Source organism: Acipenser ruthenus, chromosome 24 (assembly GCF_902713425.1).
Source record: "Acipenser ruthenus chromosome 24, fAciRut3.2 maternal haplotype, whole genome shotgun sequence".
Taxonomy (NCBI): Eukaryota; Metazoa; Chordata; class Actinopteri; order Acipenseriformes; family Acipenseridae; genus Acipenser; species Acipenser ruthenus.
The window spans coordinates 23548999-23567204 of NC_081212.1; the positions used below are offsets into that span (position 1 = coordinate 23548999).

At 38.5% G+C, this 18206-nt stretch overlaps 1 protein-coding gene across 3 annotated transcripts in view; it reads right to left on the reverse strand.

Moving 5' to 3' along the window:
* Positions 1 to 18206, reverse strand: part of LOC117429707 (protein ENTREP2-like) — an 82694-nt gene that overhangs the window by 63609 nt on the left and 879 nt on the right. For 2 of the 3 annotated variants that reach the window (XM_058998796.1, XM_058998795.1), the window contains exon 2: positions 17999 to 18164. The exons of the other annotated variant lie outside the window; for it this stretch is intronic. In XM_058998796.1, the coding sequence (XP_058854779.1) occupies positions 17999 to 18164 (166 nt within the window). The remainder of the gene's footprint in view (positions 1 to 17998; positions 18165 to 18206) is intronic. 3 annotated transcript variants of the gene reach the window in all.

Genomic DNA, 18206 nt, shown 5'->3' on the forward strand with positions numbered 1-18206 from the left:
AGCATTCTAAAATAACTGAGGGGCCTATTATTTATGCCACTTTTTAAAGACCCCACTCACCTTTCTCAGTGTAAATTTAAGATCTTGCTTCCTGTACAGTACCTGCCTCCCCTCTCATCATCCCCTGGTTCCTGCTGCGGCTGCTTATACTGGCAATTCCCTCAGTGGCACTCAGTGATTATAGCAATCAGAACTGACTGAAAAGCCCCCTGAGACTCAGAATAAAAACCTCCAAGTGTTCTAAACCGCGTCCTCCAGGGAGCATGCAGCAGAAAGCACGTCAATTTCAATAGAAATTGATGTTCCTAACAGCGTTTTAATTCTCCTAGATGGGTCTCTCTGCCAGGAGCCTCGACTGGGAAACACCTTTTCTACAGCCAAATAATTAATAGTTTCACATGCTGCCAAGAAATTGTGATGAGCATATTGTACACTGCAGTGGGTATGGGAGGCATCTGCAAAGGTGGGCCACTGATAAGAGCGGGACTAGCAGATGACATGTTCATGCCAAGGCATAATAAAGCACTGTACATCACTGTACATACAAAGCTGTCCTTGCAGTTGGCGAGAGCCAAAACTGGAACTACATCGATCTTGGTACCCAAGCGTTTTTGTGAAAGGAAGAGGTCTCTGACTGGGCAATCTGAATATACGATAAGCGGGTTTGTTCTGAAACAATGATGTCATGTCTGTGTTGGCTTGGTTGTTTCACCTTTTAAAGTCATTTCCCTGCGGACTTCCTTCCCAGAACTGAAAGCCTGTTCTAGTAGAGAATAACAAGAGCAGTCTGCCACTTCCAAACTACCACCATACACTCTGTGTCTCTGGCTGTACTTTTCTAAACTGCTCTCCTGAACTGGTGAACTAGCCAACTGGCCCACTCCAGAAAACAAAATGACACTAGTTTCAGGAAAGAGCCCTTTGCTTTCAGACACAAGCATTGGTGCACATGTTCCTTGGGTTCTGCAGCCTCAAGGTTGCCCCCAGCAGGTTAAAAGATAGGCCACTTGGGGAATGTAAACATCCTTGTTACACTAGTGACAGCTGTTTTTTCCCATCTACTTGACTACTCTTGTTAAGAAACCCTAATATATGAAATGTACAGTACCCTAGCCAGCTATTACCAACTCTGCTGAGTGCAAGCTAAATAAAAGAAATAAACAGCGTCTCGCTTTTAGCGGTTCTCATTTTACTCGCATCTCAGGAGAAGTTGCATGACAACATTTGTTCTCAGAGCTGTAAAGATTTAATTAAAACTAGTCAGAACTAATGGAAGGGAAAGGAAAATATCTGGCTCCAACAAAGGATTCTCTCTCTCCAGGAAAGGGGATCACAGGTAATGACAGAATAATCCACGTAGGCTTCTTTGACATTAGTGTTTCGTGACTGAGACACACAACTGCATTTTCAGTCAAACACCACATTCAGACTGCACAAGTTACAGCACGTTATTGAATAATAATCATTTAAGGCACAGAGCACATACTGTCCAACATCCTACAGTATATCAATACAGATGACTGATGTAAAACCTCTATCAATACACATCACTGTTCAGCTTCATAATACCTCTGGTGTATTTAACTGCTGTCCTAGTATATCAACTTTATAATTTATAGAGCCTGAAATGGATTACCATATGTTCATATTTTGTCTTTATCTTTTGTCAGTTCACTACTTGAGTTTGTTACTCTCTGTCAGTAGTCATGAGAAAGGGTCTATGAAAGGCCCAACCCAAAATCCCAGATGTACCCCTGTTAACCCCGCACTGTTCCTTCCTTCCCTTTAAAAAGTGTCACAATGTTTTCTGACCACCTGCTCGTCCCGTCACATCAAATCAGTTACGCTTCAATAACCTCTTCCCTTTACAACACATATACTGAACAGCTTTTTAGGCATTTCACAGTCTTTTGTGTGTCCACTTAATTTTACAAGTGAAACACTTGTCTTGAGAAGCTTAGAATTAAATTATCAAAAAGGGTCAGTTTCTAGTTATGGTCAAAACCGCCAAACTACTTTGTTGCTCCAGAGACCGCGGACCATTAAAATATAATTTTAGTAAGAAAAAAAAAAAAGTCTGCCTCGCTTCATATTGCATTATACTGCAACTAATAAAGAAACAGGTGCTACAGTGGCACAAATCACAGAAACTTGACAAGCACACCACTCACACAGTATGTCACAAGCTACGTGGTCTTACACAGTATTAAGGCCACGCTCTAATGTTTTGATCAGTCGGTGTGTATTATTGTATTAAAACTTTAACCTTTTCCAGCGCAGGCTCAAGGAGGACAGCTGCAGTGTGCAGAGTCCAGCAGCATGCTGTCATCAGATTGCTGCCTTCGCACTTTCACATCGGAGCTCGTTGGTCCCCACCAGGGCGCCACCATCTCTCACTCAGCCTGCCCTAGGCCAGCAGTATTTCATGAGAGCTTTTTTTTTGTGCTTTTATTAAATTGTGCCTGGAAACTACTGTCTCTTGTGCATGATCTGTAACATATCATCATGGGATGTAAAAGAAATGAATAGTGCAGTCTCATAGCCTTATCTGAAACACTTCAATAGAATTTAATAGAAACTGCTGAGAAGTCATCGGACGGAGGCTTGATACTGCAGAGGGCGTTGTATTGGATGTTAAATAATTACAATTCACTGCCTGTTTTCTGTCTGATATTCTCATACTTGTTTTAGCCATTTGACCATGTTGTATAATTTTTGGTATTCCTCCGGAACAAGAATTCTTTTTTTTTCTACTAATTTGACAAATAAATCTATGAAAATGTAATTTTGTGTAACAGATTCTGAAGCGTTCCCTGTGAAGTACTGGTGTGTTCAATTCCATGGGTTAAGTTACAAAAGAATATTTAGTGCGCTGTAGCATGAAATGACTAGAGCCTACTACCAGCTGTATTATTTAGAACATTTAAATGAATAAAGTTATTATTATAAGTTGTTTCAGTAAAAGGGCTGAAATGGTCATGGTTGCCTGGCTGCTGTGAAATTGTTGTCCCTTTCTACTTCCTGGGCATGAGGTTCAGAGCTCTGTTTCCAGCAATAGAGCCCACCAGAGCCCACCAGAACCCTCACACTACACTATAAATCAGGAGATCTACCAGATCCCTCCCACTACACTATAAATCAGGAGATCTACCAGATCCATCCCACTAAACTATAAACCAGGAGATCTACCAGATCCCCCCACTACACTATAAACCAGGAGATCTACCAGAACCCTACCACTACACTATAAATACTATAAATCATTATATATGTGCGAATTGATCATGACTACCACACTGAGATTATTATAGTTTATATATAATGTATATACGCAACCAAGACGCAAATATGTTCATTGTCGGATATCTGCAACAAGCTGCTGCCTACATTTCCTGTTTTGCAGTATAGATAACTCACATGATAGTCTCTTTTTCTTTCCATTGTTTCCTCTAGCTCTCCTTGCCTGTAGCGGATACCCTTGGGAGAGGCCTGGGTTGGAGTGGCTTTACGATTCCTTGCAGCCAGCACTCCACACCAAAACCCAAATCAGCACTGCTAGTTAATGGCTCTCAGGTGCAAAAGTCAACAGGCTTCATCCTACTGTATTCCTGATATGCTACTCAGAAAGGCAAACATAATCATTTCTAATTAAACAAGGATCTCTTTTTTTTCTTGCTTCAATATTTAGGTAATATACAATAAAACAATGCAAAAAGTAAGACCACGCTTTTGTCAAATGTTAAAATACTTCCAGTAAATGTGCATTGTTGTGAAATGAAGAGAAATCCTGGCCATGATATAATAATAACAATAATAGTACTTGAGCATGCAGGCAGTGCAGGGGCATGCATTAGGGCATGTGGTTTTAAACATGGTAGCTCAGGTAGCCTTCCATCTTCCACTCTGCCAGCTATTCTTCATTGATTGACCCATGCTGCAATAAAAGAGAGCTGTGTGGTCTTTTTGCACAGCTGCCAACTTGAACATATTGAAGAGCAGGAGAGCCAGCAGGAATCTTGGAAATGCCATGCATTTAACACCTTCCAGATTTTTTTTTTTTGGTTGAAATTCACAACTGATCAAACATGAGAGATGTGAGAGCAGGTAGTGAAGGCTTTTACCGCAAGTCTACATTAATGTTACATTTTTTTGTGGGTGCCAAAAAAGAAATGTGGGAAAAGTACTGGAATGAGGGAAAATATATATATATATATATATATATATATATATATATATATATATATATATATATATATATATATATATATATATTGATTGTAATCCACATGTCATGTTATATTTTGGGCATCATTTTAAGCAGACAGAATACCCTTTTTGTTAACAAAGAAAAAATGTATAATTATATATATATATATATATATATATATATATATATATATATATATAATATACATTTTTTCTTTGTTAACAAAAAGGGTATTCTGTCTGCTTAAAATGATGCCATGATATATTCCCCAAAATGAACACAATGACACAATATCATAAGGCTGCAAAAAGAATAAAATAGTTTTTCCTGCACAGCTTTCAATTCCACTTTTCTGCATTGCTAATTCGTTACCTACAAGGGATTGGTTTTCCGTTGCACTTTTGTGCAATACATTTTACGGAATAGGGCATACATAACCAAACTAATACAAGATTAGTATAAACTTAGTACAGAAACAATGTAGAAGAGCCTAATATGTTCTTAAATTCCATGGGTAAAAAAAATGCTACGGTGCCAAACACTACAGTGCTTTATCTGCCAATAAAAAGTTATAATATTTAATGCAATGTTGTAGTTCTCTTGAGTGAATACATTAACAGACATGCAATCTCGTGGAGTCACCCAGGGTTCTGTAAAGAAAAGGCAGGGGAATGATATTATATCAAATTAAATTGAAAAATATGAAAATGAAACAGTGACGGCTGACACAAGGGCATTTATGTAAAATTAACCCACTCTCCTGGCCTTGCAATCCTAGAATGGCTTTAAAATGCATTGCTTTAACTGTAATCACAGCACTACCGCATGTATACATTAAACGTATACATTAAACTATTCAAAGATTTAATCCTATTTAGATAATGCTTTTGACTTCTCCATTTAACTCCCCAAAACAAACATGCACACAAAAAAAATACTGGCAATCATAAATTCTGTATAGAAAGCTGATGAATTCCAGATAGCCGTCTCTTTTGTGTAATTCTATTAATTCCAGAAACAATAAAATAATGCAGTACAAAGAAGCACATCAGCAAAATATAATTTGCATTCAGAATCACCCTTGTTCTTTCCAGTTCTGTAATGGACTCAAAACTTTGAATAAATGATACAGTAAAAACACAGAGCCACGTTAAGGCACGATCATCTTCATACATGTCAACAGTCCCTATGTGGTCTGGACAGTCCTGATTTCCTAGCAAATGTCTCACGCCCCGATGTATAGGAAGAAAGTCCCGATATTCACCCATAGAATTTTTTTTTTTTAATTCTGCACAGTAGAGTTAGTGAAAGCCACACGCTGTGCTCTTCGTGCGGCTGACACATCTGCTGATCACTAACTCGTACAAAGGTAAGAACGCTTCATTGTGTCTATGTTTACTGTCATTGTTGTTGTTTACCGCAAGAACCACCCGCTGCCTAAGAAGCCAGTGTTTTATAGTTTCTAAAGAAATTCTATAAATTGCAAATCAAGATTGATCTGCCAAAAGTGGAGGTTGAATGGCGCCAATGCAGAGAACTATAGCCCTGAAGTAACACACTAAAAACAGCCAGAGGACAAGAGGAAGAGGGGACAAGTACCACAGCTGCACCACCAATAGGGTTATGCAATCTTTACAGGCTCATAATGCATGTTTTATTGAAAAAAGTTCATGAAGTCTGCTGTGCTGGGGACTGGGGCTCATTTCTTTTACACAATGCCTTATTTATGCAGGAACCTGCAAATGGCTTGCCATAATTAATCATTAATTCCAACACCAAAGCACAAGGCCTAAGTACGGTCTTACTAAACCTTAGTATCATTAGATGTTTTTTAATAATGGCATACATGGAATTTAATTAGAACTAGTGCAGTCTGTGTCAATCTAAAGCTGCACTCCTTGAAAAAAGGAGTGTTTTTAAAAGCATGGTTAAGTACAAGTTTTATAGATAGAATGCATTAAAACTGTCACAAGACACAGTTCTATAAAATAATGATGCTTTCAATGCATACTCCAGGGGCTCGCTTAAGGATATATTCCTCTAAGCATTCTACCATGTAAAATAACGTGCCTTTCAGCATTGCCCGTTGGCATACTGTAGATATGTACACATTTAAACACACAAGTTAAAATGTGATTACGTCATTTAACATTTAAAAATATACAGTACTTGGACCTGGTGGCATGATTACATTTTTCATAACTTTATCAAGTCAATTAATGAAATGAAATTCTGCAGTAAACTTTTACTTACATGGCAATATACTCCCTTTTTTCAAGTCACTTTTAGAATGCCATTCTTAGCAGCTGTTTTCTCTTTGTGTGACCTTATCCTTGCCTACCAGCTTTGATGATGTTGCAATGTTGAGTTTTGCCCTGCCATAAATATCGATACCAATGCTTTGAGTGTGTAGTTTACTGTACTAACTGAGTGTTCCTTGCTTACATACACTGGATAATAATAGTTATTCTAAAGCACAGATTATTGGCGTTGAACTTTACATCAACACATTTACCATTTATACTGTGGAGCCCAGTTTGTTCATCCTAAAAGGATCTGGGAAGATCCTTCAATTATTATGAGCTGTGTCAATATTGCATTTAGCAATGTGGTGTTCTTTGCCTTCTCATGAACAGGTGTTAATACCAAGGATAAAATAAGAGCAAGGAAGATGTTTTTATTAAAGTTCTATAAATCCCTAGCTTGTGGAGCATCATTCAGTACTAAAACGGTGCAACTGAAAGACACACAGAAGAAGCTACAAAACAGCACGTCTATCCATTACAATGACTTAAGCTTTTCTATTTTAAAACTACTTGATTTAATGCTATAACTATGTGCTCCTCACATGCCTTCCAAGGTATTGAATTAATGCAATCAAGGATCCTAAAATCCTGAAATGATTTCCTTTGTGAAGGTAGACTACAGGATTATACTGTAGCTCATCACTGCATGAAGCACTCCCCTTTCATTTGCATTTCATCTAAACTCACGGGATTCTGCAGCCTTGAATTTGAATTTGTTTTCCACTCTATGTAACCCAAAGCTTGAGCAGAATTTTCTATACCTTTATTATTTTATTTGTGAGCCCTAATTACTTCCCTTACCTGTGCAATTAAATCTCTCATCTCTCCCACAGTGATATGATTACAATCTTACATATCTGTTCCTTGCAGCAGGTCCAGGCAGGGGAAGAGGACATTGGCTTGACATCAGCCGTTGAACTTCAGGTCTTCAGTCCAAGTGTGGTGCAGTGGTGAGGTTGCAATGGAATTGGGCATTTCAAACTGGGTGAAATTGATTAGCAAAAACACCAATACATTGTGCCATTTCTTTTCAACACATTTGAGAACACCAACTGTCCTGTGCGAAACTTTAAAACATACATTATTCATTTATTCCAGACAATAAAAATAATGCTTTTCATCATTAGGTAATTGCACAGAATATCTACTAATCAATTCAAGGTTAAGAATTGATTAACAACCCTAACTTTCTATTGCAATCCATCCTTTTTAAAAATCGATCAATAATCTGTCTGGAAAGTCTGACTGATTTAACCCTCTGCTCCAATAGTAATTAATTCTGTAATTAATCCTATTTAAGACAATAATCAATCAAATAACAGACTCTGAAATTCCAGAAATGTAAACCTTAATAGATATAAGTAAAACTTGCATGCTGCTACTTTCAGAATGTATCAATATTGTTTAAAGAGGGGTCACGAGAGCATGCCACATGAATCCAATTAATGACAGACTAACAGGATAACAAATAATGTCATTAGTCCTAATTGTTCTAGCGGGGTTCTTTCTATACTTTAGAATGCTGCCCCCTAAATGAATTAGGGTCATACAAAATTAACAAAAGATTGGCAAGCAAACAAAATGGACAACATCTTTCAACTAGTTCCCAAACAGGCCATCAACCATAAAATAAAAATAATTGTAATACTAAAATTAAATCCTTTAAAAACAAACACCACAGCAAGGACAATAGCTAGAACTACTAAGTACTAGCTCCACCACTTCATTCAATGCACAGTCCTGATGTTTCTTATACAGGAGTCCATTCTATAATTATACAAGAGTCCATTCTATAATTGTTGCTGTTGGGTTTTGTTTTCTAACACTTGCCATGTTCTCTGCAAAACTAGGCAATCATTGTCCTTTCTCTTGATCAGCTCTGCAGTGTCCTATAATGTCCTTCTGCAGGAACATCACCTCCTTTCCTCAGCCTCCTCTCACTTCCACACATATCTCAAGTCCTCCTCCTCTTCTGGTCACCTTTGTCTGGGACACAAGGAAACTAATCCTTTTCCTGCTTCTATTTTCAAGTTCTGGCCTAAAAGCACAAGCTAATCTTTTCAGGTGTGGTTTCTTGCATGTGACCCGATAGCATCAAAGACTACCACAATATAGAATTTCTTCTTCTGCACAAACCACATGTACATGCTTCTATTCTTTGGTCATTATTGGGGATATTTCTGTTTCAAAACCATCACAGTCCCTTAACATGTAATTCAGGTTAGGATGGGCAGCTGTTCTGCAATATTTGCCCACGATTGGGGACGATTGGTCTTCTTTGTTGCCAACCATCATTTCAGATGTTAACTCATTTCCAAACCATTGCTTCAGTGTTCATCTCATTCTCATTCTTGTCTTTCTCTCTGCCTTGAAAACTAAACAGATCAGTTTGTTCCCTGGGCGAACACAAAAATATAAGAGCAAAAAGGAAAAGGGGATGAGATAATGTGGCTAGTGCGAATAAGAAGTACTGTATCTTTTCTATGTATTTCAATTGTTTTTTTAACCGACAAAAAGAGGGTATTTCCAGAAGGGTTAGTATTGTTTAATCATTTGCTTCAAGACAACATTAGATTTGCATACTGGAGATCATGAGGTAACTTTTTCTCAGGGCAAAGAAGGATTTGTACATTCATTTTAAAACATCTATGGAAAAACTAATATCACTTTTGTTCCCAGGAAAAAAAAAATCTTATTCTTACCTATTATAAAATGAAAGTGCTATTCACTTATTCACTTAGCAACCTTGATATATGAAAAGTGAAAGGCTATTCGTTTTGTTTAAATAAAATCTGCATTTCAGCCATTTCATTCCTTAAACTACTTGACATGCTAATTAAAAAAAAAAAAAGAATCAGTTAAGAAAAGTAACTTCCTCCTAGGCGATGGTAATTCCTAGAATATCATGCAATGCTCAAATTAATTCAGAGAAATAGATTTTTCAGGAAATGAAAACTACGTAAATCTTAAATTTAAAATCTGCAGAGGGTTCCACAACACTTGAGGCAAGTGCACAATGCTTTTCCAACTCAAAAATGTCCAGAATTGTTCAAGAGACCACGGACTATAGTTATTGAAATGCCGTCGACATTTTTCAAAAGCACATCTTTCTGTTTGCCTGAGGATTACAATGGCCTCAAGGTTTCAATTAACTTTTTTCTTCCCTCATTAATGTTCTAGTTCACACAAACTATATAAAATCATACATGTGCCATTCAGTTATGATTTACCAGAGCTTGTGTTCACTCACAAAACAATGATCCCTTACTTGGTGTTCAAAAAAGGGACTTCAATATTGAACCAAATTATCCAAATATGCCCAAGACTGTACAGTCTAATGAACTCAACAAATTGCATTGTACAGCTTGCAGGACATGCACGGGGCTTTCTAACACACTGCTTCAGTGCAGTGGGCAATGCACTGGGACTCTTCACCTGTGCTAATCAACACCAAGCAGAAACACTGTATCCAGAGGTCACTTTAATGTCAAAGGTGGAATTCTGGAAACATTCTCCTAAGCTGCTCTCCGGACAGCAGAGACAGCTGTAGGCTTAGATAGTTACTACAGCTAACACCTGTTAAACAGCAGGTAATAATATCACACTGGCACAGCTATATGCACAGGACAGCGGCAAAATGGGTCACACTAAAAATTAATAGGTTTTGGCTCAACCTCAAAATCAACAGATTTGACTTTGAGGAATGCAGACACTAAAACAAGCCTTTAAAAAGGGGGTCGTGAAGGCAATGGTATAGAAAATAATACCAGATGTTGTACACCTCACTGAAGGACAGAAAGCACTCAGTGAAGTATACAACCATACACTGTAACATTCAGAATAAAACACTGATCTGCATCACATGGCCAAGAATATTCATTTTAAACAGCGAGGACCAGATAGCAATATTATTTATACACACACACACACACACACACACACACATATATATATATATTGCAATGTCTTGACACAGAGAGTTTGCAAGATGTCCCTGGGTAGTACAGAATCCCTATATGTTTCACATGGTATTTTTCTGATTCTGAATTAGGAAGGAGCCAAGATATTTTTTAAAGATTACCTCAGCACTCCCTGTGGACTGTACAGAGCTGAGATATGTTCTGAATGATCCTAAGATGCGAATGCTTGAAGTATGCGGTTTCCTTAGCTTTTCTTTAAAGCTATGTGCAGTATTTGACTATCTCATTATTACAGGAGACCTGCCAATACCACAGGAATTAGGATTCCTGGTCTTATTGTCTGACACTTCAGCACAGTGTATCCAGGAAGCCCTCAGTCTCAAAGCAGTCCTCACCAGAACCTCAGAATATACAATAAACACCAAATCATAATGACATGAACATGATATAGTTCCCCACACACGGTATTAACATCATAGCATACAATACAAAGATACAGTGAAATGAGGTCCATCACTAAGATCATTACAATAGACCCCCATTGGATTTGATGAGAGGACAGAGTCTTGGACTTCTCTTTGGAGATATTTCCAACTGGATTGGATTAACTGATCACTATCAAAATCCCAAGATGGCTATTTTTATAGTCTTTTTTATTCTTTATTTTTAAATGCCGTTATGGTTTGCTTTCCCTTCCTTGACAGCCCCAGGATATTGTTTTTTCACTGTTCAGCCCATACTATAGACACTAACATAAAGTCTGACAGCCAGACAGAGGTATGAACAGTGCTAAAAGGTCAGGACCACAGGATATGGAGCTGAAGAAAAAGTAAATCAAATTTAGTTAAGAGAGGGTTCTCTAGGATTTCTTTCTTTTTCAGGCCCCCAGTTAAAAAAGTAGCCAATGCATGGTACAGTAATAACAATCTTAAACTACAGATACCTTCCATCTACTGTCTGGAATTGAGCTCAAATCCTACAGCCACAATTGGAAGCAGTTGGTCTCAAATGTAAATCATGGCAAACATGAGGTTTACACTGAGAAGCCTGTAGATAATGTTGTTTATACAGCATACCGCAAACACGCTTATTTACAAGACTGAAAATGTAACAGTATTTAGCACTGGTTCAGAAGGAAAACTAATAGGAGGCACATTGTTCCTGTAACTGTATTACAGTAAAACCTCATGGCGTCTGCCAATAATAATAATAATAATAATAATAATAATAATAATAATAATAATAATAATAATAACCTGCAATGTTCTGCAATCAAACATTAATATTCTCATACCCTTACAAAAAAAGCCTGGATTACCACAAGATTAATTCAAGCTCTGCTCTAATGTTCCTAATTTTAATAATCACAGAAGCGCTTTCAAAGCTGGTTAATGCATGTTACCATGAATAAATCATGCAGCTCTGCTAACTGAGTGCACTGTTCCTGTCAAGGACTGACATTTGTAACAAATCACTTCCAACTTCCACATTACTTTTTCCTACCAGCAATCCAGACCCCCACATACTGAATCACTGGCACTCGGATGTTCTTTTTAAAGCGGAGGCTGAAAACTTGGTGTAACATCGATTTTATTTATCTAGTTATGTAGCCAAAAGCTTCCTAAAGAAACATTCCTTAATGTTGCTGTAACACACGGAACATGGAATGGATTTCCAGAGTGCTTAATGTTGCTGTAACACACGGAACATGGAATAACACACAGAACATGGAATGGGCTGGAATGTTGTTTTGTTGTTGTTGCAGTCCATGTAACCTCAGATAGAGGGGTAAAATTCCTCCTCTCCAACGTTCTTATAAGGCACTCTGTGAAAGCTCCTCTAAACAATACATTTGCTTACAGCAGCTTTTGAACCTTTTAAAACACATTTTGAAGACTGCAAGCCAATTGCTGAAGTAGAAAGCCTGCCTTGAGTTACACAGGACATTATATAGTGTGCCTTAAACAAGCAAAATAAAAAAGCATTTCAAAACCTCTCGGAGCGACAGTTATGTTCTCCAAAAAGCACACCTGCTACAATGTGTGTTTGTTTATATTTTCAACACACGGGTCCATTTAGTTTTTCATCTGATTAGCAATTTGGGTATATTTGGATGCAATATTGCATGCCTATCAAGAAATCTATTCAGATGTACAGTGCAATTACACAGCAGCCACATTGCACATACTGTACAGTAGAGCCTTGGAAAGAGAATTATTATTTCATGGGAAAGGGGAGTGTGGGGGAGGGGGTAAGTGGTGTGTGAAGTGTTGCTCTCAGGATGTAATACAGAGCCAGGGCTTTAGTGCCTCTCTCCAAAGGACAGAACTGCCTGGGCCAGGGGAACCATCCACTGTTTCAGGTGCAACACCCTCGTCAGGATCACACTCACCCACTGTTACTTTATCATTATATTTTGGGGTTTGATACAGTGGATAAATCTGCACTCTAACCAGGTTAAAACTCCTAGTTCCATGCCAGCAGCATTTAAAAGATCTGTGGTTTATTGGAGACTGGGTCTTAGAATTTTATGATTTGGAAAAGAAGGAAACACCTGCAGACCTTCAACAAAGAATAAAGAAAAGTAAGATGGATGCCTAAACCATGGGGAGGATTTTAAAGATCTGAACCACAGGGCTGCAGAACATTCATGCCCACGCGCACTGAAGGATTTGGTCAGGAGCCGAAGATGATTGCCCTCCAGCACGAAGTTTTAGATTTTTGCCGGCATTTGAAGGAGATTTTGGACATTCTACCCTGCTGAACCAGATAAAGGGAATTGAAGGAAAATAAAAAAAAAACAACATAGAATGATAGAATAGAAATGGAAGGAACCAACAAGAAGACAAACAGCAAAATAAATGAGCTGCAGGGGGAATACGATGAATCAGGAGGAAGCGGGGGAAGAGTGGAGGGAGAAAAAGAAGAGACAAGAAACAAGATGCAGACAGAGGAGCGATGAAGAGATGCAGACAAGAAAGATAAGACACAGAAGACTGGTAATGTTGAAGAAAAAGAGACAGCAGAAAATAGCTAGAATGTGATTTATACAATTTTTCCAATACACTAGTCCGATCTCGTACGTAGGTAATTAAAAAAAGCAATTATTTTACAATACAAATTATCGTGACAATTATTTTTAATTGCTTTAATTAAAAGAACTGTTACTGTCACCAAAATAACCTTCCAATGTAATCTGGTGATAAATGGCGCGTCGCATGCTCACATAGTGGGTACTGATGGATTTCTGCCACAATGTGAAAAACAATCATACGGCTAGTGGAGTTACAGTAGTCATATTTCCTGCCCAGAAACAGACACAAACGTGAACCCTAAAACCATACCAAGACACACTGAAAAGCGAGACAGATGTTTGTGTTTTGCCCATCGACATCACTAAAAACAAGAAGCCGCTGTCGAGCGAGTGCTTCACTGCTGACACTAGAGGCTAATTCACTGTGAACAAACCTGTTCTGAATTCTGAAACTGAACGACAGGCTGCTTTAATTGTTGGTGAAAATGCATTGTGGTGTGTGACAGCAAACGTGGATAAGGTGACATAATCACCAGCTTTATTTACGTTAATAAATGGAATTTATTGGGGGGCAGCAGGTTATGCTTTAAATCCACAGCCCTCAGGCTATTGGAACGTAATAACAAATCAGTCCTTTCAGAAACTGCATACCCAAGATAAAGGGCACCCACTGACCCCCCATTTAAAAAATAAATCAAATTCAATGTCAATACATCCCTTGTCAACTGCCACCCCCTTCCTTTCACCAATAAGTGATCGTTGCTGCACCAACCTAATGAACAGACCAAACGTCAATAAAGGAATCAATAAAATAAAAAGAATACCCCAATAATACTTATAGAGCATATTTAAACTTACCATTAACAGTCTGGCAATGGCTTACTTTTAAACACACCCTGTTGTGCCAGTCTAAATCGGGACATTCTAAATTCTCCACTAATTCAGCCCAGTGTGGGTCTCGACTCATTAAATGAAATTCCTTGTCTAAAAAAAACAATCCAAATCCATTACCGCTCTGGGCTTTGCATTGTGTAGATATGTTAACTACTGTCATGTGGATACTTCAGCTAGAGTAGGGACATTAGTGTTCTTCCAAATTAGAAGTACAAAATCGAACACGCTATGGTACAGCAATTTTCTCTGAGGGTTCATAGTATCTGGGATTTCTTGGTCATGCTCCAGCTTGACACCAGACCACAGCTGTGCGTGTCAGAACTGTGAAGGGGCTCAGTGTTACTTATTTACTTCACACTATTTTACACACCGCCCTACGGGAAAGACAGAAGTCATCTGAAGCCAGTCACTTTTCCTATCGTAATACATCAGTATCTTTAATATCACACAGTTTTTTTTCAAATCACAAACTTAATGTTTCTTTCCTTCTTTCATAGGCTTTCTTAACCATTTTATGAGCCTATGAGCCTCAAAATGCATAAGAGATACTGTATTAGAAGAACATGACATTAAAAGAAAATCTCAGCAGGGAAATGAGTGAAGCTGCCAGAGCTGTTGTTGAAGGTTATCTTATTGTGTAACATCTTGAGTTTTGGGTGGACCTTTGACCTTTCTTTGTTACCAGCTGTGCTTTTTGTTCTGCTTAGACATGGCCAAGCATCCTACCGCAAGTTAACATGAAGAAATACTGACTTCAATAGCAAGCTGGGTTAAAAGCGCTAGCCTTTCATTTCCCGATGCCTGGGCTGGAATGTGGCTCTCTTATGTGGACAGTATCACACAACCAGCATTATGACAGCACTGGGCAACGTTGTAGGCAGGTCTAAATAATGTCAAGTCAGGAGGCTTGGTGGTATAGTGGTTAAAGAAAGGGGCTTGTTACCAGGAGGTTCCAGATTCAATCCCAGCTCAGCCACTGACTCACTGTGTGTGACCCTGAGCAAGTCACTTAACCTCCTTGTGCGCCATCCTTTGGAAGAGATGTAAAACTGAGGTCCTATTGTAGGTGACTCTGCAGCAGCAGTTGTGAAGCATAGTTCACCCACAAGTCTCTTTGGATAAAAACATCTGCTAAATGACTAAATAATAATAATAATAATAATAATAATAATAATAATAATAATAATAATAATACTGTATGGGCATAGAGACATGGTCCTTCCAAGGGAAGACTAAGGGAATCCTCCCCAGATCAGTGGATAAATAAAGAGAGATATCAATCCAGCACTTTCATGGGCACCAACCATCTTTATCTTAGCAATCCATGTAATGAAGCCTCATGATAAAATGAATGAATTCTTTACTCACAGTTTATACCCTGGTCTGATTAATGGACAAGGGAACTGAAAGTATGCAGTTATCTGGTCTTGAACTCATCAATCTGATTCACAGTACAACGCCATAACAACACTCTGAAAAGCTACTATTCATTCAAGCGTGCCACAATTAATAAGACCAATAGCCTCTGCTTATTAAAAGTCCAAGCCCTGGCTGGTTCTTACAGAGAAGTCGAAGGTTTACTGTTATAAATATGTATGACCCAATGAAATTTTCAGCCCCCAAGAGCACCAGATTGAGCAAACGCTGTGCTTCGGTTTCTGTTTTTCACAGCACTGAAATTACTCATTTAACATTTAAATCCAAACCCTCTGGCTTACATTAAGATTCCTGGCTCCAAAACCACACAAAGGGAAGTATAAATTCACTTATAGCAACACTCACTAATCTTATTTTTAAAATGATTTACAGTATTGTCGAAATGAGAGAAAGGAGAAAGATCAATGAATTTATGATACAACTGTAGCCCAAAGGTAATTTCTGGTACCAGGCTGTGTCTGAACAGTAGACACTTTCCCTGTAGAACACGGTACCAGACAAACGTTTTCTTAAGCTGCAACCCCCCACCCAATCAACCCCACTATGAGGTCATCGGGTTGCACGCTGATTGGCTTCTGCCATCCTTTCACATTTACTGAGGCTTGGCTCGTAAGACATGCTGAAGAGCCCCTGTCCTGCATGTCCTGCATGTCCTGCTTGAGCAGAACTATTACAACCCGCACAATTACTGGTACTAAGCTTATATCTAGGTAACCGGAAGAGGTTATCCGATACCTCTACTGCTGTCTGCGTGATGTTTCTGGCCACCATCACGGCTTTCTTAATCAATTAGGCTTTAGAAGATACTACTTGGCACCCGTCCTAAAACCACAAATCTCACATTTACAATAGCTCAATTATAAATGTTTTTTTTTTTTTTTGTTCTGGCTGATGTTGCGCTTATGTACAGTATGTAACGATACTACGTGGGCTTCCAGACCTTTTTCAGACAGTTCAAATAGCTCAATATTACAACAGGTTCCATTTTATGTAGCCAGCTTTAATAAATAAATAAATAAATAAATAAATAAATAAATAAATAAATATCTGCTGAAAACAAACAGGACTGCATGGGGACCACTCTTGGTCCCAGGACGGTCTGGGAGCTGCATCAATTAATCAGCACTTTCTAACACTTGCTGAATATCTTCTGAGTAACTGCTCAGCAGAGCTCTGTTTATGCCAATAGAACACAACTTGACCCCAGAGTGGAACACTGGCAGCGTTCCAGCTCTGAATTTATACTAGCCCTCAAAAAAGCGTCGGACACGGGGATCCTTTAGAAATACATCTACTCCAAATATACATTGCACACTCACAGCCAGCCAACATCCAAAATGAGTCAGGTGGTATTTAAAATGTAAAGCAAAAGACCCATGCAAGGGACGAAGAAAGACACTGATGGGTTTTTAAAAACTCGTATTTCACTCATTGTTAAGAATTGTAAAACATATGAACATTTTTTATTTTGAATTTTAAAATGTAACTAAATGAATTATGCACTACATTTGATTTGCATTTGTTTTTTCTAGTTTTGCCAATACAGTAAGTAGATTTCTACATCACAAACGTATATAAATATGTCGCTTATTCCTAGTTCTAAAAGTTTACTATTTCTGTAAAACACAAACCTGCGTTACAATTTATTCCATCAGATCAAAGCTGGCATAGTAAAAATGCCAAGGTCAGCGCTGCCAAAACACGGACCGTGACAGGGCTGCGATTCTATTAGAATGATATGAAGCGCACTGTTATAACGCATCCTGTTGTAACTTCTACCAGCAAGACCGACCGGTCGTAATGAAAATCCGTTTTACAGTTAAACGACACCCCAGCAGAACTAGACATAGTGAGACCGGACCAGCAAACCTGGAAATAAAAACATATACACACTACTAGCAGCATACCGGAGAGAAGAAAGCTGGCAAGTGGGCAATAGTGGTACAGTCATATTTAAAAATCCTCGATTGCATGGACAAAATCACTTTAACATGAGATGCATATACTGCCTGTGTGTACAAATACAATGTATCAAAATACGGTACAGCGCCGTCAGAATGGTGTTGTTGAGCTACATATTCTTAGTCCAATTTCTCATAGTCGCATAATGCATAACTAGCTGTGTTATGTTACCGCGCAATATATTTGTTCTGTATTCAATGATGTAAAAGATTAATTAAATGCATTGAAAAAGACTTACCGAGAATCCAGCCCAGAACGGACATGAATGCCGGACTCTGGCTGAGGTGGTTAATGCCAAGGCGGCGAAACTGACAGCCAGGATAAGACTCCCAAGAACCATCTGTGAAACTCCGAGCGAAAGCATGATACGAGTCCGGGTCCGAAATTCCCTCAACCTGGACAGGCTACGCGACAGGGAAGCGGGGCTTAGGGATTGACCTCTGGGC